This window comes from Chlamydotis macqueenii, chromosome 2, assembly GCF_036417535.1.
Source record: "Chlamydotis macqueenii isolate bChlMac1 chromosome 2, bChlMac1.mat, whole genome shotgun sequence".
NCBI classification, from domain to species: domain Eukaryota; kingdom Metazoa; phylum Chordata; class Aves; order Otidiformes; family Otididae; genus Chlamydotis; species Chlamydotis macqueenii.
The window spans coordinates 5640049-5663628 of NC_141557.1; the positions used below are offsets into that span (position 1 = coordinate 5640049).

The 23580-nt window shown below is 40.9% G+C and overlaps 1 protein-coding gene across 2 annotated transcripts in view; it reads left to right on the top strand.

Annotated features, from left to right (window-relative positions):
- The window catches only part of LOC104486892 (sodium channel protein type 5 subunit alpha-like), a 176026-nt gene that overhangs the window by 73361 nt on the left and 79085 nt on the right, over window positions 1–23580 (top strand). For both annotated transcript variants that reach the window (XM_086741777.1, XM_086741776.1), the window contains exons 13-15: window positions 990–1228; window positions 6295–6468; window positions 7911–8267. In XM_086741777.1, coding sequence (XP_086597903.1) covers window positions 990–1228; window positions 6295–6468; window positions 7911–8267 — 770 coding nt within the window. The remainder of the gene's footprint in view (window positions 1–989; window positions 1229–6294; window positions 6469–7910; window positions 8268–23580) is intronic.

The window sequence follows — 23580 nt, forward strand, 5'->3', positions numbered from 1 at the left end:
GAAGGAAAATGCACAGAAAATGCATCCTGGCTTGAGAGAGGAAGCAGTTTATAAACTGATTGAAATAACAGGCTTGGCTGAAGTTTTCCTGTTATCAGTGCAGGTTCTAATTATATGGACTAAAACCGTTACACAGCATTCCATGCCCATAAAGGAATCAGAAAAGGAAAGCATTAAGCAATTCTGCTAATCATTATCATTCAGCCATTAACTGTCTTTTTTGGCTTTTCTTTTTCACCGTTTAAGGCAAATTATAGTTATGAAGCTATTTCAATTCTTTTGTGCTCCAATAAAACTAACATATAAAAGTTGTATTTTAGGTAATATTTTAAAAGCACCTTTAAAAAGCACACTGGAGCTTTAGTAGCATTTTCAAACTGACTTATCGACTCCCCTGATTTTTTATGTGGTCCTTTCAGTACAAACCAGACGCTTAATGCCTTTTTGGATTGCACATCAGAAACAGAAACCCTATTGATAACCGGTGATACTCTGACTCTCAAGTGCTTAAATCACCTCTAAGTATTGGATTTAAACTCTTTCATCTATTAACTGCTTTAAAGGGTATTACTTAAGATACTTCTAAAATGAGACCTGGGAATGAAAAAAAAATGTTCTGATCTACGTTAAATGAAGATAGGGTATTGTTGTCCATTTGGAAAAAAAATTGCCAAAATGGAAGAAGTAAAAGCCTAAGCCTGTATCTAATACTGGACTTTACATATTTAGTGTGATTCTCCCTTTTTGCTTGTGACACTTTTAAAAGGTTATTACTTTCAGAATAGGTCACTGTCTGCTAAGTGCAGGTCGACTGGCAAAAACCCCAAAGCGCGTAATTTGCTAGCCTGTTAAGACAGAAATATTTTTACCTTAAAAAAAAAAGTTTAGGGTAATTCAGGGGCCTTTCTCTACATTATGAGTCATTTTAAGTGTTCTCTTGTCATATAACTCAGTGTGAATTGACTGTTACTTTACTGCTTGTGACTTAGAGCTTGAGGAATCACAACAGAAATGTCCTCCCTGCTGGAACCACTTTGCTGTTAAATTTCTCATTTGGGATTGCTGCCCGTTTTGGCTTTTAATCAAGAAATTTGTCAAGTTCGTGGTAATGGACCCATTTACTGACCTCACCATCACCCTTTGCATTGTGCTGAACACACTCTTCATGGCCTTGGAGCATTACAAGATGACGAAGGAGTTTGACCACATGCTTTACATAGGCAATTTGGTAAGTGAACGTGAACCTGAAGTGCTACCTGAGGAGTGTATTTCCTGCTTTTTAAAGTTTTGGCTGCGGTTTGGGAAGACCCTGTTTTGATATGCTGTCAGCATCGCTTTGCCTATGACATGTCAAGAGAGGTCAGGTGGTCACCTCTTTCCAGGGTTGAAGAGAAATGAATGAGGGACGAGGGTCTATTTTTATTGAACTAACATATTCTAATGTTACTAGTAACCATTAAAACCATGTTTCTGGGCTGTTCCTAATAGATTTCTAGTTTGTATCTGTTTAAGGCAGTGAGATAAGAGAAAGATTAATGAGCTTTATTTGAGATTTCTGGTAAATGATAAGGCTGCAGTTCTTGGTGACTAATGGTGACTTTTAAGTAAAAAAAAAAAGCTACAGAAAAAAAAGAAAGCAAGGTCTTGGAGGGAAATAGAGTGGTGTTTGAGTATATGTAGATATGTACGTGGGAAGCTGCCTCCAGTACATTTGCTGGATGTCCCTCTGTGTCCTGCTCTGCCTCCCTGCCTTCTCCAGCGGTGTGTGCTGGGTCCATGCAAACCCCAGGGCAGAGGGCACACGGAGCAAAGCGTGGCTGATGCTTCAAGGGGGAACTGTTAACGTGCAAGCTGGAGCAGCCAGGAAGAGAGCTGCAAAGTAAGCAGAGACCACACTTCTCCGAGGAAAAGCAGAGTGACAGATCTACAGCCAAGTTGCAGGAACAGCAGAAAAGCCTTTCCAGAGGTGATGTGGTACAATTTGTTAACCCAGGAGACCACTAAAATTCTGCAGTTACTACAAAACGGAAGCTTTTTCTTTAATTGCCTTTCTCTGTGTTTATATTTAAAAGTTACAGTGTTTTACTGCTTTAAAACTTAATGTTTAAAACCCTTTTAATTTTAGAATAGTCTGTACTGGAAAAGGCACATGCCCTCTAGCTATGATGTGGTGGAATTGCCCCTAAAATCTAGTGGTAGAAGCAGAGATATCCTATAGGATGCCATAGATAAATCTTAAGTATCCTGGAACATGGATGCTCCTAAGTTTGAATTTGAGAAGCTCATAGCAGAGATGAGAAAAGCCCTTTATTTCTATAAAATCGAAGGCTGCAATATCTCAAAGTGAGATTCACCTTGCCTAACTGTAGATATTTACAGCGTAGGAGTCTCTGTTGGAGCTGGTTACCTTTTCCTCCCTTTAAAGTCAATGGAGAGTAATGGACAATTCTAAGGCATAATTAATGTGATGTTTTAAAGACATTTACTTTTGGATAAGGTGAACTATGTCCTGGAGGCCAGTAACATTAATGACCATCGACTGTAGTGGGAGTATGCAGAGACACTACAGATGCGATGTCTGCCTTTAGTGAGAAGCATCCTACGCTGACAGGTTTAGGTGGGTAGTAGCAATAATCAGACTTTTTGCGTCAGTCCTAGAACATGTGGTACATCATGTATGGATTTTTTTCTTTACTATGGTCCTTGTTATTCTTAGCTCTGGGCCTCCTTGGGCAGGCTGAGGTTCTCCCAGCAGGGAGAACCTCAGTGGGAGGTTCCCACTGGCCTCCTCAGTGGGACTAGTCTCTGGTTTTTCAGCTGCTGTGTCTTGGCAAATCTCCCTCTGTTGTTGTGCTGAGCAAAAATCTATTTGTGTCTCTTTTGTTTCAAACTCATGGTCTTGCCCTCTGCAGAATGTAGTAGATAAGAGTAGCTTGGACAGGAATCTCGCAGGACAGCATCCAGCTCCACTTTGCAGCCAGCCTTCCTTGTTGTTGCTCAACAATTTGTGGCCTTCTAAGATGACTTAAGAAAACTCCTTTGGACCCAGTATCCATCAGAGCAGGTGGCAATGCTGCTGTTTCCTCCTCTGGTGCTTGGAATAGTCAATGGATCTGCTCCTTGTTCTGCTTTTGGCAGATCAGCTTCTCCCTTTGTAGACCACAGGCAGCGAAACTTTAGCCCCTGGCATCTCTCCTGCCAGCGCAGCTCCTGCAAACCTGCCAGGATACCAACAAGGAAAGAGAGACGATGAGGAGGGAGAGGAATTGCAAAGAAAATTTTGCAAAATTTTGCAAAGCCCCTCCCCAAAAAACTCACAGTGAGTTTCTCAGCACTGCCTAGAGCCTGTTGCGATAGGATGAGAGGTAATGGTTTTAAAATAGAGGGGGGTAGATTTAGATTAGAAATTAGGAAAAAATTTTTTACGATGCGAGTTATAGAACACTGGAACAGGTTGCCCAGAAAGGTGGTGGAAGCCCCATCTCTGGAAACGTTCAAGGCCAGGCTGGATGAGGCTCTAAGCAACCTGACCTAGTCAGGGATGTCTCTGCTCCTTGCAGGGGGGTTGGACTAGATGACCTTTGAATGTCCCTTCCAACCCTAACCATTCTATGATTCTATGATTCTTCTCTTTGTGCCAAAGTGTAAAATAAGCAAAACAGCCTGCTACTATTTTTTGTAGCAGGCTGAAGGGAAGCTCCTCTTCCCTTGTGATCCCAGGATGGGTTGGTGAGAGGCCAGACCATCCCCACTCCCCCTCACCAGCTTTACTAAAGCCCTGCCTAGCTGGACTGACTGCGAGTAGAGCAAGTCAGAAGAAGGTAATTCCATTTTGCGGAGGATTTTGCCAACCCATTTTTAACGAAAATTGACATTTCTTTCTCTTGTGAAAGGGAAGGGATTCTCAGCTCCAGGGCAGGCTGCCAGGTGACTGCATCCCCTAAGCCACAGACTGCCAGAACCCTCCTCTGCCCCCACGCTGCTGGCTGCCATCTTCCCATTGCGTCTGACCCTCCTTGAGTGATTATACTAGCATTTCACAGGAGGAAATATTAAAAAGGGCAGATCTTTGGCATTTTTTCCTCAAAATAAATGTTTCTGAGAGAAATGAAAAAATGACACTTTCTCCAGGAGCGATTCTTCATCTGTTGCCAGCCATTCAAAGATCTCCCGCTCTGATTGACCAACTACTTCATGCTGCACCTGCTACCTTCAGACTCCTTTAGTTCATCCCTTACAGGAATCAACATTTTCAAATGTGATCAGAAGGCCTGACAAGCACATGTGCATCTTTACCGTGACATCAGTTAAAAATAGGTAGATGGAGCAAGATTCTCCCAAATTTTGTTTTCCTTTAGAAACTGAGATACTGTAATGCAATATTAATGCTTAAATAGCTGAAATTATAGAAAAAAAAATATATTTTTTAAGACAAAATCCTCCAAATTGGCAGTGGCATATTTAGCACTAGTGGGACATTAAGTCACTTGTTTTCTTTCCAGCCTTTATCATATTGAGTATCCAGCCTCTTGTACAAGCGCAGTTGCCAGGTACCAGGTGTTGGCGATTTGACGACTGCTGTTTGAAATGTGTAGCTGGTACACGTACACGATTCCTGATGCCTTTAGGAAGGCTCAGACATTTTGCTATCTTACTGTGACATTTCCTTCTCAGAAGGCTATTGATTAAAATGATTCAGGCAAAGAAAGTGATCCTCCTGAGTAATTTCTCAGCAAGATGGTTGCATAATGCACGCAGTGTGGTACTGTGGTTTTTAAGGCAGTCCCCTGGATAAAATTTCAGACATCCAGTTTTGTCTTGTTCTCTGTCCTAAGGGAAATTAGAGCATTCTAGTGGGAATCTCTGGTATCTCTGACCACCGTGACTCAGAAATTGTTGACTAGTTAGAAATATGGGACAGGTCGTTTTGTTGGGTTCTTGGTATGAGGCGGTAATGGGATGACAGTCCAAATAGTTGCAGCCTAAGGTATTATTTTCCTGATGAGAAAGAGAAGGTATTTTACATAAGGAATTGTGTAAAATAGCCACTTGGAAGAATTGATTCCTGAAGCATTACAAAATAAAGCCAAGCCTTCCTAAAATGCAGGCTATGATAATTTATTTTTATTCCTTAATATCTTAATTATATAGTCTTAACTTTTCCCTTCCACTTCTTAATGAGTTTCTTATCTTTGTTGATCAGAGTTCATAAGTTTTTCTGGGATGCTGCTATGAATATTCAGCTTATTGGAAGGAAAACATTTTTCCTTGACTGTATGTTACTGATACGTGAGCTCTGCATTCCACCTGCTTTTTTGACCTACACAGTGCATTAATATTGGCTGTTTTGTGGGAAACCATGTGCTTTAATCTATAAGTGCAACAGAGAATTTTTTAGAAACACAAAGCTCTGTACACCTTGTACTGGGACTTGGAATGAAAATAAAACATTATATTAAGAACTTGGTGCCCACATTTTGTCATTTTAAGTTGACTGTAGCCTTGAGTTGTGCATTTAAACTGGTACTTAAGGAGGGCATTCAAAAGGACAAGATCTGATTCTGTGAGATACTTTGTAGGAATGTGTTCAAACTGAATTTGCTGTCAGCAGCCTTCCCCTTTGTCTCTCACTCTGCCTCATAGGTAATATTTATATGTTGTTTTAAAGAAAAATGTTCCAATTAGAAGTTCCACCATATGACATTTGAACCAGGTCATAAATAAGCAATGTGTTCCCAAGATGCTGTGAAAAGAATATTGCCATGACTATTTGTAAAAAAAAGACTAGGACTCAAATTAGAGTTTCTAATCGCCTTCGCTGCCAGCAATAACCTCAGAATGACTGGAGGCTTGCGTTGCCCCGGTATTGATAACAATAACAAAATAAAAAGGGATAATACAGCAGGCACACTACAACCCAAATACCCTTTTAACACTCCCACTCCATTCATTCAGGTTTCTCCACTGAAATGAATAGATTTAACCTTTACAAAAGGCACCTTTACACTTTCTTTTTAACCACGGGGGTTATTCAGATGGCAGAAGGAGATGGAAATGTATGTTCCGATACAGAGCCTGAACTCAGGTGTCATCGTAAGTTTACAGCAGGATCAAATATTAGTGTGAAAAGACTAGACAAAGTTGTAATAGTGATAAAGAATCAGCCATGAAAAAGAAAGTATTTCCTTGTAAAGTGTTTTTGGCTCTCCACTGTGTTCGCCTTATCAGTGGACTGTCTGCAAGCAAGGAGGTGTGCTTAAAAGGTTACTTTGACTTCATATTTTCTTTCTGCAGGTCTTCACTGGGATTTTTACAGCAGAAATGGTCTTCAAAGTAATTGCCCTTGACCCCTACTACTACTTTCAGCAGGGCTGGAATATATTTGACAGCATAATTGTTATACTAAGCCTGATGGAACTGGGTTTGTCCAGCATGGGAAACCTGTCTGTTTTACGCTCCTTTCGACTGGTAATGGTCTTACTCTGTTCTTACCCTTTTTCTTTTATTACATATAAACTCTGACATGAAGGCAGCGTATTTTCTTAAAAACACATCTGCCGATAAAGACTTTAATTGCTGCAAACTGGTGAACAGTACGTGACACTAATTATAGACTGTGGGATAAATGGAATTGTTCCAGATTTACATTGAGGTAAATGAAAACATAATTTGATGCCTTCTAGCTGTGCCAGGTACTTGTAGCAGACTTTAAGTGTTTGAGTTCCAATTTGTAATAAAAATCTGCCATTTTATACCTGTACACCTGTTGGCATAGTCAGCAGACAATTGATAGTTTAAGAAATGCAAGAGCCAGTAACTTGTTGTTTTAGAAGTTGTTATTCCTGTATTATGTTATAAACATGCCATCGTTCTTTTAAGTGTTGTCAAAAGAAAATGTCTGTGAATTATTCACAGAGTGATTTTTTTTTTTTCTAGAACTGATCAGCATAGCATAGCATCTGTCTTTCACGGGAACTCCTTAGCTGTCAGCTCCTTTGTTATGCATGGGATAGTGGTATTCTATTAATGAGAGACTGTCGACATATTGGAACAGAAAAGCAGTTTCCTTGCCAGACTGACATTTGTATTGCACTTCATGTACCAGGATGTCCATGCTAATCATTCTGGCCATGATATAGCTTCACAACTTGGAAAGACCAGGAAAATAAGCCCTTATGATTACATTTAGTGGAAGACTTTATTTTTTACTCTTTTTTTTTCCCAAAAAAATTCTCTATGCTGCTCAAAAATACAGTTTTTTCACTACTGCTGCTAGGACCTGAGAGTCTCCTGTCAGTTTTTGAGCAATCCCTCTTCAGTAGGGTTGAAATTAAACCTTCAGTTGAAAACACAACACAATGGCTAGGAACCATTTACATCCTTAAAATAGGTCTTAAGTGGGACGTGGGTTGTGCATAGACCATGCGATCCTCAGCACAGAGGTGATTTTCACCCTGGGAGCTCACAGCTAATAGCATCTGGCTGAGGCTTGCTCTGAAACACAGAGGAGTTGCTTCTTTCTTTGTGGGATCAAACCCTAAACTCCTTCCCCCAGATGCCTGCCAGGCTGTTTAATTTGAGGAGGAAAATCAACGTAAAAGAATATTTTTAGACGTGAGATTTCCTCCTTCCGTCCTCTTGCCAGCATTATATCAGGGGAATGAGTCTCTAAAACCAAATCTATCTAAGGCAGAGCATAGCTCTGGAAAACTTAATTCTCATCCAAGAAGCCCAACTAATATTTTATTAATAGATGTAGTGAGATTAACAGGAAGTACGGCTAAAATCACCTTATACTGCACACATTGTGGCATTTAACATCTTTCACATGTTACCCACTTTAATAATTCATTGGCTGAAATGTCTGTTGCTTCTGTGAACTGACACTGTTGTTTATGTTTTGTTCACAGCTGCGAGTCTTCAAATTGGCAAAGTCCTGGCCAACTCTAAATACGCTCATTAAAATCATTGGTAATTCAGTGGGTGCCCTCGGTAACCTCACTCTTGTGCTGGCAATCATCGTCTTTATTTTTGCCGTGGTAGGAATGCAGCTTTTTGGCAAAAGCTACATGGACAATGTGAAGAAGATAAGCACAACCGGCAATTTGCCACGGTGGCACATGAATGATTTCTTCCACTCGTTCCTCATCATCTTCCGAATTTTGTGTGGAGAGTGGATCGAGACCATGTGGGACTGCATGGAAGTAGCTGGGCAGCCGCTGTGCCTTCTCGTCTTCTTGTTGGTCATGGTGATAGGAAACCTGGTGGTGAGTTCTTGAGATGTATTTTTTTTCTTCCTTTCCTGGTGAGTGTGTGCAAAGGCACCTTTTTTTTTTTTTTTCAGTCCAGAAATGGCAAATCTCACATTGCTCCATGGCTTTCATTCAATGAACCAAGTTGTCGCACAGAGAAACTTGTTCCTATCCCAAATACAGAATTGATAATGTTGCATTACAAATTAGGAATGAGGGCTTACTAGATTTTGCCAGAGAACAGGTAATGTTTTACTAGGAGAAAGATACATGGGCTGGTTATAATGATTTTTTTTCTTAAGTCATCAATAGGGAGGGAAGGGATTACAGATCTCTTTTCTATACAGGAGTAAATATCACCTCAGCTGTCAGTGTATCAGGAGATATTTTTATTTCGCTTCATTTTTCGTGCAGAACACGTGAACCTTACAGCTAGCACAGTCTCTTTGAGTGGAGTTTCAAATGTCTTTAGCCTGCATGTTCTAGGAAGCTGCAGGTTGTGCTTACAGTAACGTCACTTGCTCACTTGCTTTTTTAATAGACTACCCCATAACCACGGCTTACATAAGCCCTGAACCTATTAAGACTGAATTGTATTTCCCTGTTGACATCTTATGGAGCGCTTTGCTGGCTTGCAGTCATTGTGGAAATGTTTCGCTTACAGAGCATCTTTGACATTGTGGCTCTAATGGGCTTACTGTTTATGTAGTGAGTTGTTTAATAGTAGATGCTGCTATAAAAAATGTTGGGATTTGCTACCGACTGCTTTTAGTGGTTGTTTTGCTTTTAAGTATCCAATATTTTGGTTTGCAGCTGCTGGGATAGAAAAGTTCTTGAGCGAGCTTGTAGAAAAAGAAAGCACTTTTTTCTTTTGTTTACATTCATTTAGATTTTAACAGTTAAATTTCCACTGAAAATGTTGATTGCAAGAGAAAATTGCATTTTATAGGTTATTTTAGTATAAATTAAAAGATCATGATTATTAAAAAGTGGCAGAATACTGATTTTTTTTTCCTAACTTACCATTTATACAGATTTGTTTGGAATTAAATGTGATTAGAAGAGTTAGGGCAAATCATTACTTTCTGCACATCTTTTTGGGGAGTTTAGCCTGAGATCTGGAAACTTAATCTCCCCCTGCCATTAAGCAATGGATTCTATGTATGATAATGAAATTGAATGTAATACCTGGTAAATTCTGTGGAAAATGTTAACACTTGAAATATTAATGGAATATTGAAAGATGTGAATTTGGACATCTGATTCCCTTAGATATTAATACTCGTCAGTGTGCATAAGTTCTGTTAAATATAAAATCTGATTCAGAGGAGATTGCACTAAGATTGTCTACATCTATTTAACTGTCAGTGCTCAAGAAAGACTGACTGAAATGTAAAACCAGATACTGAAAAACTCTGTCACATGGGTAAGCTGAAGTTATTGGTCAGCTGAAAGTAAAAATGCTAGTTTTATCCTTTTCAGCCAACAGTTCTGTAAGAATGAGGCAATGACTGTTGAATAGGAATGATTATTGTCTGTAGAACACTCAAAAAAAAAAAAGGACGAAATGATTCATAGGTACGGAAAGAACAACAGATTCTGAATCATGAGACTCATCCAGTGTCAACTACGTTACATGGAGATTTCATTATTTTAATTAACAGGTAGAGGGAAGTTCTCTTATTCTTCTGGCATCACCAAAATTCTTGTTTTCTTCAGTGAGTGTGGACTGAATTCACAAACTTGCTTATTTTCTGAGCATCATCAGACACAAAAATTCTGGTAGCCAAAAAGCACCATGAACCCTTTAAAATAATATTTGAGCGCTAAATCTTTTACCTGTAACTCGGTTGCATTCTGTACCAGCCAATTTTCTCTTTGGACTTGCTGAGATCCTGGTTCCTCCTCTGAGTTTCAAGAGTCAGTTCTGACAAGAAAAATATCATCCTGAGGTTGCATCTCGTTTGGGCTCTGAACATTTTCCGAGTCTCTAAAGGAGGAAATCCTGTATCGTTCTTCCCAGTGTAGCAGATCTGCACCCTCATCTAGATGAAATACTTTTATCTCTTTTATCTGTCACTTACGGTAGTGTCTGTGGTCACCTTCCCAACCGTGAGGCTATGCGTTACAGAGCAGACCTGCTCTTTGACTACTGTACAGTAACACCTACAGACTGGTATTGGAAGAGTTACAACCAACTCTGCGATTCTGTGGTGTGTTCAGCAATTCAGTTTGTAGGTCCTACCGAGCCTCACTAACATAAATTCAAAGGAATGGTGGAAGAAAAGCAGGGAAAGTTACTAAGTGCCCTGGGCAACTTCACGTTATAGAGCAGCCCAGCTGTTGAAAAGAATTTTAGTAAATCTTAAATCTTTGGTTTGTATTCATATATCCTGAAGATGTCTTGGACCAGTGCAGTGCCATGTGTAACTGTGCTTACTGCTGGTCAGCTGATACTTGAGTCACATTCAAAGATCTACATTTTACAGCATAGTTGGAAAATGATTTGTTGTGTAACTGCATTTTGCACAATAAGACTGCGCAACTGTTGTCAGAAGGCATTTTTAGAGTCATTGAAGCCGCTTTGGAAGGTAAAGCCACACCAAACAGATAATAAAATAGTTTCTCCCTCATTTGTAAGAAAGAGCTGCTGAAACCACTAACTGAATAATTATGCTTACTGTTAAGTTTTATAAAGAGCTTAACATATTTTCTATGTACGTTAATGTTACTGAGGTTAATAAGGAAAATCACCGAGACAGGAATTATTAAGAAGATGTAGGGGAATTTGTGTAGCGAGGCAGTCCCCGGTGCCCCCTGCTTTGCTGGATCAGCTGATGCAAGAGTCAAGTGTGAGACCAGCCACTGTTCAGGGGACAGTTGTGTGCAATGGATGCTAACAATGTGCATGAATAAAACTGACACTTCAATCACAGAAGGAACAACCTTCCAACCTCATTGTGTGTGCAGGACGTACACTGGCCAAGACACCCTTTTATTCTTCTCCCAGCCACCCAGATGAAGCCTATTTTCTACCAACTTCTGGAATGCCACCACGTGAAGGGCAGAAACGCTCTCACTGTCTCTGCTCATGCTCCAGTTGGGCTGTGTACAACACAGATGGCACCCAAAAAGCACGTTAGAGTTAACTCAAGCTAAAAGCTGCAGTCCGTTAACCCATGGGCTGAGTTTCTGGACTGCTGTTGTCTCATCTCTGCCTGATTTACATACATCCCCTAGTATTTCCACAGCACATGCACCGCTGTTCCCCAATCCACCACAAGCTGTTAACTCACTGCTGCATTTCCATGTTGGATTTTGTATTCCTGGAGTCACAAGCATGCTAAGATCTGTAACCAGGGAAGTGACATCTTCAGAATTTTCCTGAAAGGTGAAATATAAGGCTGGAAGTGCTCTTTTAGAATCAGTCTTAGGCATTTTTTTTTTTTTTTTGGTCTAATGTCCATGGAAATGCTTTTCACTTAGAAAAATATTAATGCCATCTTCTGAGAACACAAATGTAGAAAGCATTACCAATTTCTAGGGTATAAGGCTATCCAGAAGGAAGAACTGCATAATCATTATCATTGAGTTAATGCATGATGCATGGAATTATGAAATACAAAGTGTAAGGTCATGCACTCAGCCCTATTTAAGAATTTATGTTATGATCAAATAGCTTACCAACATAAAATGTTTGAGAGGATAATAAAAGTATACATATCAGTCACTGTGGACATCTACATCTGAGATAATTGCATGGAGATGCCTTTGTAGTCAGATCTGGTTAATAGAGTCTGTGAAGCCATAAAATACCTTACCCAGAAAGACATCTAAAATACATCAGATTAAGTAGACCTTAAAAATGCCTGTTTCTATCCCTGAAGTCTTGGGAGGCAAACTCAGCTGTAGATATCCACATGTACAATGTACCAATGTTCCAATACGTTGCACTCATTAAAAAGGTAAATGAGATTCCAATACATGTCAGGAAAGGTAATTACAGAAGAGAAAGGAGAGTATCAATGCTGTTGCACAGTGGTCTGTGATACTGGGCATGCCATATACTCTACTAATGACTGATGCTCAAGAAAGATGAAGAACTACTGGGAAAAGCACAGTGGCAATATTAAGTTGATGAGGGGAATGCAGAGGATAGGTATGGGAGGAGAACAATTTCAGTGACAGGATACAGGTCATCCCAAAACAAAGGAGTATACATTGCTGTAGGTACTTTTAGGCTGGGATTGGAAAAGAGGCTTCTGACTATCAGCAGAGTGAGGCTGGTTTGGGGGCCTTTCCAGCAAGACTGACCAGCCCCAAAGTGGCAGCGTATGAGATGGAGCTTAATTAGTTTGTGAAGGAAACAGCCCATATTAGCAGGGAGCTTGACATGATGGCCCAAGAGGACCTTCCAGTCCTGTCTTCCTCTGGTAGTTTGAGTGCCTGACAGTAGAGCTGCTCAGCACAGTTTCAGTGAGATTTGAAGTGGCCTGCTTTGGTTGAATTCAGTGGAAACTTTTCTCTGAAAAAGTCAGATAAACCTGGAGTCTGTCCTTTTATTCTACTTCCAATCTCAGGAAAACTTAATGGATATTTTTTCTGTTTTAACATGGCCCATGATTATGACACACAGAAACTTGGAAATGTCACATTCTTGGAAAAAAAAAAAAAGGTTTGTCCCTCCCTACAACTCAGTGTAGGACAGTTCATTGAAGAGGTATTCTGGGAAAGTGCTGCTAAATCACCGCCAGGTTAAAATCTGTTGATTCTCAAGCTGATCAGAAAACAAAACAAAAAAACCCTCATTAGACCTCATTAACTACCATTTTGATCTTTAGCAGCTACAATCTGTTGATAAAGTGGCATATTACCAGAGCTATTCTGACAGACATGTCTCTGCAGCAGGGCAAGAAAGAAAGAAATCAGTTTACATGGAATGTGAGCATTGCATAACTTCTTAGTAATTCCACTTCAACATCTCCTTCCACAAAAGTCTCCTGTCCTACCACTAAAACGTTGTCCAGTGCAACCTGGATGGGAACAAATGTGCTAGGAGGAAGAGAAGAGTGTGAGGGATTAAGGGCTATTTAGCACAGACCTCGGCCTGATGTGCAAGAAACCGATCTGGGATGAGGAGGGTTTCTTGGGTGGGGACCAGAAGTGATTACCGGTATGTGGAGTCACAAATCCCTGGAGGTGTTTAAAAGATTTGTAGATGTGGTGCTTAGGGACATGGTTTAGTGGGGGACTTGGCAGTGTTAGGTTAACAGTTGGACTCAATGATCTTAAAGGTCCTTTCCGACCTGAATGATTCTATAATTCTCTGATTTCATATGTGAAACTTAGTCTATAAGAAGACATTAATAGCAATTTCCTATCCTGAATTACTTTCCTAAGTGACAGACCCTAAGTAACATAAGGCCTCATTGGGACCCATGTGACTGTCTAATACTTAGTAGCCATGGCTGTCATCCTACGGTAAGGCAAAGTCACTTTCTATGTATGCTTGCAAATTTTTGTCTATTTAGATCAAATAATTTTCTTTCCTGTCTATTTATTAACATGAAGAACAAAGTAAAGGCATGTGATACATGTTTAATTCTGATTAGAGTTGTTTACTCCTTTTGCTTTGTTTGCTAATGTTGCCTTTAGTTTGGTGTTTGCAGTCAAGCAAGCAATGAAAACCTCAAAAAGGAGGCAGCTGTGGTGTTTTAGTGTATAAACGTGTAAGACAGGGCTACTGTTTGGATTGCATGTTCTTCAGCATTTCTGTATAGAACAATTTCCTAGAGTTCATTACTGAGTGTTACCACCTCAGCAACATTATCTCTAATCAAGGAACATAAGAGGAAGTGTACGTGGCCACTGTGTAGGCAGATTGGTAGCCCATCCTGGGGGTATCCATCAGCTGGACAACTGTATGGCTGTAACAGGAGTTTCACAGGCAAGGGACTATCCCAGCTGGAAGTTTGTGGTCAGTGCAGAGTATAAAGAAGTTTAATAATGTGGAGCAAGATGATCTTTTACATTTGTCCTCAGCACCAGAAAATATTCCTGGGCACATTTAATTTGTTAGTTTAGAAGTAGCCATAAAGTCCTGTCTCACCCAATATTGATACAACTCCATCACTGCATATTTCTCAGCAGATCACAGCCAGGCTTGAAAGAGGTTTATAGTAATGTGTCAGATTTTCTCTTTGTTTAAATGAAATGGATAGAGAGAGCTATCACTATGCCTTGTGGTAAAATCACAAGTAATAGCAAAATAGCGAGGCATCTAACAGGCCTAAGTAAAAGTGGATTACAATTTTACATTTGAAGAGCTTGGACAGCAGGAACATATTATGATGGTCAAAGGAGGTCTTCAGATGAGACTTGTATTTCTGCCTGACATGAAGAGACTGTCACTGAAGGAAGCTACATCAAGACTCTGGCATTTCTAAAAGATGTGAAGCATTACACCAGGGGGTTTCAAGACCATGAAACTTTTTACAGAGTGATCAAGACTTGCTTTACCCCAAAGGAGCAAGACCTCATTCATTAAGATTTCTTATGCCAATAAATGCATGAAAATGGAACACTGATTACATATGATAGCACATTTCCAGCCATCTCCTTATTTTCTTTTCACATTATGTGCAAATCTAGAACTACCAAAGCCCCATTTTCATGGGTTTTGCTGTCTATCCCTAGAGAAATATACAACTCAAGATCTGCAGCCAGACTTGATGTCCTGAATCAAGTAATTAATTTTACATTTAATGACAAACATGCTCTTATTCATGGGGGCCGCTGAAGATATCCGCTATGTGAATAAAGGTTAATCTCCTTGGAGGGAAATGTAGTATTTGTGTTGCTTCTGATGATTAATAGAAATGAACTGGAATTTTAAAATATTATGTGCCTTCTAATTGCAAATACTAGGTCAGATCTACTTGCTGGAAATTAAAGCAAGTTTAAGAAGAAGATATTACAAGCCCGAGTTACAACATTTTAGGTTCTATTTTTTTAATTTTCAAATGACAGTAGAGGTCTGAGTCCCAGAAGCTTCTGCCACCAAACAAGTACTCTCCTTGGGCCCCACCAGTTCCACTTCTTGCTAAATGGAAGGAAGAAGGGATAAGATGCAGCCATATAGAGCTGGGGAAGAACACTCTTCTGCAAGGAGATACGCTTCTGCAGGAGATTCAAACAGAAGTTCAGGTTGTCCCAAGTTTTGTATGAGCACTGCCTTCCCCTCCAGTCTCTCTGCACCCCTGTGTTTATGTCCTGGATGCCGTTGTTCACCTTATCTGCTCTTTCAGCAACTCCCAGCATTCTGGAAATGTGCATTTGTGTTTTGGTTACGTTAACTGAGAAGGCCACTAGACAAACAGGCGAGAATAGGCATGTCACTAGTAGTCATCGTCAGGACACAAAAAATCTGCAAAGCGGCGAGTGGAGTGCGTGTGGGGTGCCACGGAGGAGGGGGACTCGTCAGAAAGCTGCAGGAGCCATAATGAGAGCTGAGGGAATACTGGAGATGGGGGGAGGAGAGGGGGCTGGAGAATTAGAGGATCCAGAAGAAGCCAGGGATGCCAAGGCATCATTACAGAGAAGTGGAACTGTCATTTGAGCCTGTCTCATCAACTTGGACACTTATATAAGTGAGGCGAATTTTCTTTCTTGAGTCACATGCAGCTTTGCAGAAGAGCAGCCCAGAATACAAGAATAAGCATGTTTGGGGACACAAACAAAACAAAGTCAAAACAACTGTCAGCATGTTACCATCCTTTTTACTTCTACTGATATATGCTTATGGCTGGCAGCAGGTACATTTAGTGTGACACTCAAGAATTCAAACCTCAGAGGAAAGAAGCTAAACTCTAGCACGTTTCCCAGCTTCTCCCTACATATTTTTTCATGCCAGCTACCTGCATAGTCCATATGTCCCAAAGCAATTTTTGCTATTTGTGTTCCCCATTATCCATCCTTGCTTGAGCAGTATCTGGGAAGCATAGCACGTGGGTGGCTGATGCTTTTGAACAAACATCTGGCTATATCTACTTAAGTATTAAACATCCTCAAGAGTAATGAAAAGTCCACCAGGAACAGATAGCATCATGTGAAGAATCAAAAAGATAAATACTGACACCAGCCATCAATCAGTCCATTTGCCTCTGATGACTCCTAGCAGAGATGGAAAGCTTGCATCCTCTTATGGGTTACTTCAAAGACAAACATTTTGCCTAAGACTCCAAGCTTTAAAAAATGTGTAATTTATCAGTGCTCACATAAATAATTATCATTTATTTTATTGAGCAGATATACCCCACCCTTACATGTAACACCAGGTGCTGGTGCTAAAAAGTCTGGGGAAATTAACTTCGAAATATTTATGATGGAACATCAGAGACTTCTGGGTTTCAAAAATGCTATTGTATGGTAGATTAAGGAGAGTCTATTCAAAGCTGGAAGGTATAGAACTGCTTTGCCCAGGAGATGTGAGAGAAATGCACCTGAGAACAAGTAGGAGGAGAAACTGCTTTCAAAATGTACTCCTAAAAAATAATCTGGTTCCTTCTGTCACTCCAGATTTATGAGTTTCTGTATCCTGCCACAGGCTCAGTTGTTTCTTCTGAAGAGTTGAATCTTGGCATTTGGTGACAAAATCCAAGCATACATCTTACATTAGGGGACAAGTGTGTTCAGTCCCTGTTTTCAAGGTACTATATGGTATCCATGTTGAATACATACTAAAAAATGCCAATTTTTTTCCCTGCAACATCCATCCTCAGAAAGGTACATCTTTTTAAATACAAGTAGCCAAAATTCTAATCAAAATTGACATAGAGAAGAGGAGCAAGCTTTTGCTTCTGATGCAGCTTAAAGGAGGCTGAAAACAAAAACTGGACTAAGGCTCTTTTTTCATCTGTGCAATAAGGAATCCCCCAAAGCAATTATCCAAACCAGTTATCCAATCCATTGGTGGGTTGTGACAGATTTTGGCATTTGGAGCAGATTTTCATTGGTAGAATTATAAGTATTACATCTTGATCTATAAATGAGTCACTGGGATTTATCAGAAAGGAATAAAATCTGGTAATAATGCTAGTGCTGTTCTATAGGTATGTATATAAGGGAATATGAAACTATCTTCCATTAACCTTTGTGAGTGTGAGACTTCCTAGTAACGTGGAGGAAAAGGAATGCTAATACATTAGTTCAATCAGCTTGCGCCTTGAAAACCATCCTTATGCCTTTTTTTCTTCTAATTGTGTTCCCAAATCAGAGATATTTCTCTAAAAATATTGCTTAAGCATTGACTCCTTTATATGAACTGCTGACAAGATGAAATATTTTTAATAGGATTCACCATATATATATGTACATCCATGTATTTTATTTGTGAAGATGATACTAGTGGATTACTTGTTGAGATGTGGTGGTAGTCTAGGGATTGAAGAGGAACTGAGTTTTCAAAATAAGAACTGCAGCCCTGTTAATATAGTAGGCATCAGTAGGGCAAAATACTGCCCATTTTTTGTACTACATCTGTCCTTGTAGTAGGGTTTTGTCAGTGGGTAAGTTCTTGCTAATACCTAGGTAGTTATTAAAAATCTAGAAGACATTGACTCAAATTTAATTGGACAAGGGTGTGCAAAGGTAGGTACAACTAAATGTGTCTCTTTTTATTAATGTCACTGTGTGAGTTGTCTGGATGTCATTGAAAGGGTAATGACAACAGAATTCTTCCTAGCATGTGTTGAGGGAAGGACAAGATTTTAATGTTAAAATAGACCAGGTGGTAAAAGTTTGATATATTATTCATTATTTCTAAACATCTTATACATAAAAAGAAATCAGTTAAAAAATATTATTTTTCCCCACCAAAACTTAGCAGTGAGCAGTTCATTCTAACAGTTGCCTCTAGAAACATGTTGTTAAAAGGGATATGTGAAACAATCAGCTTGTTATGACAGCCTTAACCTTCTTAGAAGGTGTGTGATATTTAAAAGAGGCTGGGATTTATCTTTTCCATGTACAGAGCATGTTCGTATCTACATTTCTCCACTTAGCACATACATGGCAACATGATCTGTGGCTTCCCGAGGAAATGTACTGAAGAAAACATTTGGAAATGAAATGTAGTACACAGGATTAGATGCCAGTTTCCTGCCTTTTTGAGTCTTATTGAACAGTAAGAAGTTCCTGGGGTCAAAGAGGTCCTGCCTTTGGTCTCCTGCTACCATCCCATATTTCCTCCTGTTCCCAAAAGTCAACTTGGCTGACTCTTACTCTGTTAAACTCCTCTAAACCCAATAAAACCACTGACCCATATTTGACGAGGAGAATCTCCAACAGATATGGATCTACATTCTTATTTATTTATTGCTACTTAAGTCTCGCTTATTCTATTTCCCTGTCTCTAGATATCATGTATTATCTTTTCTTTTTCCTGTTTTGTTTGGGTCACCCCTAACCAGATTCTTATTTGAATTAGTTCTCATTGAATATGACCCAAAGCTACACTTCCTTTATTTTTCTTCAACCTAAAATGTATTTTATTTCTTTTTTGTCAGCTCTGGCTTTGATTATAGTAATTCCCTCTTTGATGTTGCCACATATCTCTGCTGAAGTCTTCCTAGTCTCATGCTTTGAGTAAATCTCTTCTTTCACCATCACTTTGGCTTTCTGCCTTTCAGAACATCTTCTGCAAGCTCCATCTCACTGTGCCTCTTGACTTCACCCTTCCCAACGCACAAGCAAAGTACAAGTCTCTATCCTGAAGCCATTTGAAATTCTTGTAATTATTTCAATGCAAAAGGGGTTTTATTTTTTGACCAAGGAAATTTTTGTACAGAAGCTCTGCTTTCTGTGTGTCATAGTCATATTTTCTCTGGAACAGAGTACATGCTAACAGATCTTAGGGTTTGGATTGAAGTCTATTTGATATTTTCCAATTTTGCTGCCTCCTCCCCACCATCAGTTCCCTTCTCTTTCTGGCACCCCTCACACATACTCCTTTGTTGCAACCACACAACTAAGAGCACTCTTATGCTCCATGTGCTACATACTCCTTTCTATGGGTGTTTCTTCCAGAAGGACTTCCATGTCCCTTCTCCTGTCCTGTAATTCTCTTGTCTCCCACATATACATGTCAGGCCATCCCATTTCTGGGAGTTTCAGCAAGTGCAAAATGCCTGCTGAAGTCTCTCTTCTTGAAAACACAGGCAGGTGACTGCATCTATAATTGGGCTAAGGCATGAACTCAAACGTTATGAGTGTCTCTCTTCTGTCTTGGTTGGCACATTCCCTGGCCATCCCATCCGAGCTGGTGCCTGGGTATTCAAGGGACAGTCCTGGCTGGGGACAGCAGCCACGAAGCAATCCTGCCTAGTGGAAGAGCGGGGAAGGGAGGTCATCTGTCTGTCCTCAGGGATGGAGAGCAGGCCTTGGCTTGCCTTTGTTTACTACTGCAGGCACAATTTTTAGATCATAAAATGGACGAACTGCCTAGCTCTCTGTTCCTTTCTTCTCTCTAGCAGTCTGGCGGTGAGCATAAGGTCATAGAAATGCTCTTGTGGACAACTTACACCACAAACTTTCTCCTTTGCTTCCCCAATTCTATGTCCATCTTGCACTAAAGAAGATTTTGAGCAACTCTAGATGCTGGGATTTCAACCAGGCACACAGAATACCATTAATAAATACAATAATTTTCAAATTTCCACATCAGCAAAATACCTTTGTGTTTCCTGATATAAGAAGGTAGCTGTCCTGGTTTCAGCAGGGATGGAGTTAATTTTCTTCTTAGTAGCTGGCGCATTTTGGATTTCATATGGGAAGGATGTTGATAAACACACTGATCATATGAGTTGTTGCTAATTAGACCAAGGACACTGTCCAGCTTTCCAGGTCTTGCTAAATGCGCATGAAGCTGGGAGGGATATAGCCAGAACAGTTGACCCAAACTGGCCAAAGGGAGTATTCCATGCCATGAACGTCATACTCAGTGTATAAGGCGGGGTTGTCCAGGGAGGCATCTCACTCTCATTCCTTTGCTTGCTGCTCAGTCTCATTTCCATGACTGGTGCTCGGGACGGGCTGTATCAGTCACTGGGATATCAGGTGGTGAGAAATGACACATTGTTCATGTTGTGTGTTTTAGTATCCTTATATTCTGTTATTATTGTATTTTTCCTTGCTCTTCTAGTAGACTGTCTTCATCTCAACCCATGACTATTCCTTTCTTCCTAATACTCTCCCTCACCTCATTGGGGAAGGAGAGGGAGAGCAAGCAACTGTGTGGTGACTAGGGCTAAACCACAACAGTAACCATGATGAGGTCATCATGCCTGAAAAGAAGAGTTTGCTTTGATCATGCAGTTGAACACAGACTTGATTTGAAGGATACTGGTAGCCAGCCCTCCACAAAGTGCTCCCTTGCAAAAAAACAAGGATATCTCCCCAGGGCTTTAAGAAGCACTAAGAAACCTGCAGATGTAACCACAGCTAAGCCAGAGACCAAAAAGGATGTCCTGATTCTGGCTAGGATAGAGTTAATTTTCACCTGAGCTGGGAGAGGAACTGAAGCTGGTGGTACCTGTGGCTGGGGGACACAGCTGGGATAGTTTACTAATTAGCCAACAGCTGGGATAGTTTACCCAAATTAGCCAAAGGGCTGTTCCATCCCATGGGACACCATGCTCAGTATATAAAGTGAGGAGAGTGCTGGGGGGAGGCTCCTGCTATTTGGGAGGAAGCTGACCATCAAGATCCACTGTGAGCTATTGTACTGTAAATTACATGCTTAAGTATTTTCTGTTATTTGGGCCGGGGTGCTTGTTTGATTTCCATCTCTGTTTTCATTTCCTGTGTTGTTCTCTTGAACTTTTTTTTAATCTCGATCTATGGATTTTGCCTTCTTTTCTTTCCGTGGGGCTAAACCACAACAGGCTACTAAGTGGGGGCACCATGGGAGCCAGGAGCAAATGATGGCAGAGGAAATGGGTCACTTTTTAGGACAGCAATGAGGCATGCACGTCAGCACCTCCTGCCTGTCATAGTTTAGCCCTGCTTGGGACCAGACTACGCAGTCTCTCCCTCAATCCCCCCACCCCCCAAGAGAATAGGGAGAGATAATATAAGAAAAAAAGCTCAAAGTTTGAGATAAGAACAGGGAGAGATCCTTAAAGTTACCATTACAGGCAAAACAGATGTGACTTGGGGAAAACTATTTGTTTATTATTAAAAACAAAGCAGGATAATGAGAAAGAGAACAAGATAACTTCCCCTTACCCCTCCCTCTTCCTGGGCTTAATGGTATCTCTACCACCTTCCCCCCTGAGTGGCACAGGGGGGAAGAGGGAATGGAGGTTATGGTCAGTTCATCACACGTTGCTTTATGCTGCTGGTTCCTCCTCAGGGGAAGAACTCCTCACATTCCTCCCCTGCTCCTTCGTGGGGTCCCTCCCACGGGCCACAGTCCTTCGTGAAACTGCTCCAGCGTGGGTCATCTCTTCCACGGGGTGCAGTCCCTCCAGAACAGCTGCCCCAGTGGGCCCTCCATGGGCCACAGCCTCCTTCAGGCCTCCACCTGCTCTGGCGTGGGGTCCTCCACGGGCTGCAGGGGGACAATCTGCTCCACCATGGTCGTCACCACAGGCTGCAGGGGAATCTTGGTAAGGAGCTGCATTATTCCTGACCCTCCTTCTTCACAATCTGCCTGCCAATTGTGAAGAAATTCTGGTGAGAGGCACGGCTGCAGACACCTCTCAGGTTCTCTTCACAACTCTTCTCTGCTTCTTGCAGCCGGGCTGGGCCAAGTCGGGCCCAATCAGCCGCCCAGCAGGAGGTCAGAGGGTGAGGGCTGCAAGGCCCAGAAGGCTCACGCCTCCACATCTCTGCCCCCACTGCAGCGTCTTCACGGTTTGTTTGGTTTTTTTTCCACCTTCTTAAGTACGTTATTGCAGAGGCGTTACCAGGGAACATTCTGCTACCAATTGGCTCGGCCCTGGCCAGCAATGGGTCCACCCTAGACCAGTCTGAGTCCACTGAACAAAGGGGAGCAACTTCTAGCAGTTTCCTACAGAAGTGAAAGTTATGTGAAAGTTGCAAGCCTGGCCATGTGCTGTGAAGGCAGGAGATTTCGTACTGTGCAAAATTAGTGGTAGAAATCTATTTTGTAGATTTCCTAAAAGAAAGTTTCCTGGCTGGCAAACAACTCTGTTCTGCCCACCTAGGAATCCGCACTTGCAAAATGCGAAAATGAGAACCTCCGTACACCTCCCAAATTCACTAAGAAGGTATCCTTTTCACATTTCTCTTAATAGGGAAGTGTGATTCCGTGATGGAACCCAAATTACAATATCACATGTGGGAAATGGCTTAGAAAGTAGCATTTCAAAGGAAACAGTGTTCCCCTCCCTGTTTGTTTGTTTGTTTGTTTTAAAAAAAAAAAAGGCAAAGCAAATATTAATTATTTCTTGGCTCTCTGATTTAATTTTCAAGTCTCTGAGCCTACCCTCATATTGACTTTTCTTTGGTGTAGTATATTGGCTGCAGGGGAGTAATTACCATGGCCATTATGACTGGTTTTCTTTCTATCTTATTCTGTTTCCACAGGGTTTTTTTATCCTTTTGATTCTCAGTGGCTTACCTTTCCTCAGATGTTTTTTGCCGTGTGTGAATGGGAATTACCTTGTTCTCTTGATCTCCAGTCCTGACTGCCCAAAGGACGTGATGCCCTGTAGATGACTGAGGGCAAAACTTAGTGCAATCTTTGGTCATGGCTGGGTGTCCCCCTCTCAGAGGAGGTGTAGGATGTGAATTTTAAAGGGATGAATCCAGGGGTCCCCATCTGGCTTGACTGGGCAGTGTCTCCATATGAGCCCAGAAATACAGGGTTAGGGCTGGTGTGGTCTCTGAATAAAAACCACAGAGCTTAAACTTCCAAAATTAGGGTTTTTTTTTTTTCTTGTGTCTATTAATTGTATAATAATTGGTAGAGCAACTGAGAAGGTGGTGTTTGCATATGAGTAGTGAAAATATTCCAGGGCTAATATGAGTGTTTCTCACTTATCATCACTCCTTGCTGGGAGCAGCAATAGCAAAGACTCTCAAGTGTGTACGGTCAGTCCAAGCCTGTGCAGTCTGTCTTGCCCTCTAGTTGCTTTGACATCCTCATCCCCATGACAGCTAAACTCTTTTGATGACTTAGCACAAAGGTAATTGTCTCTTAGTTTGTAATCGATAAACTTTCCGTACTTTCCTTAGTGCTTTTGGGGCATGTTGACCCTTTAACATCATGAACACAGCTGTCTTGCTGGGAGAGGTTCACAAC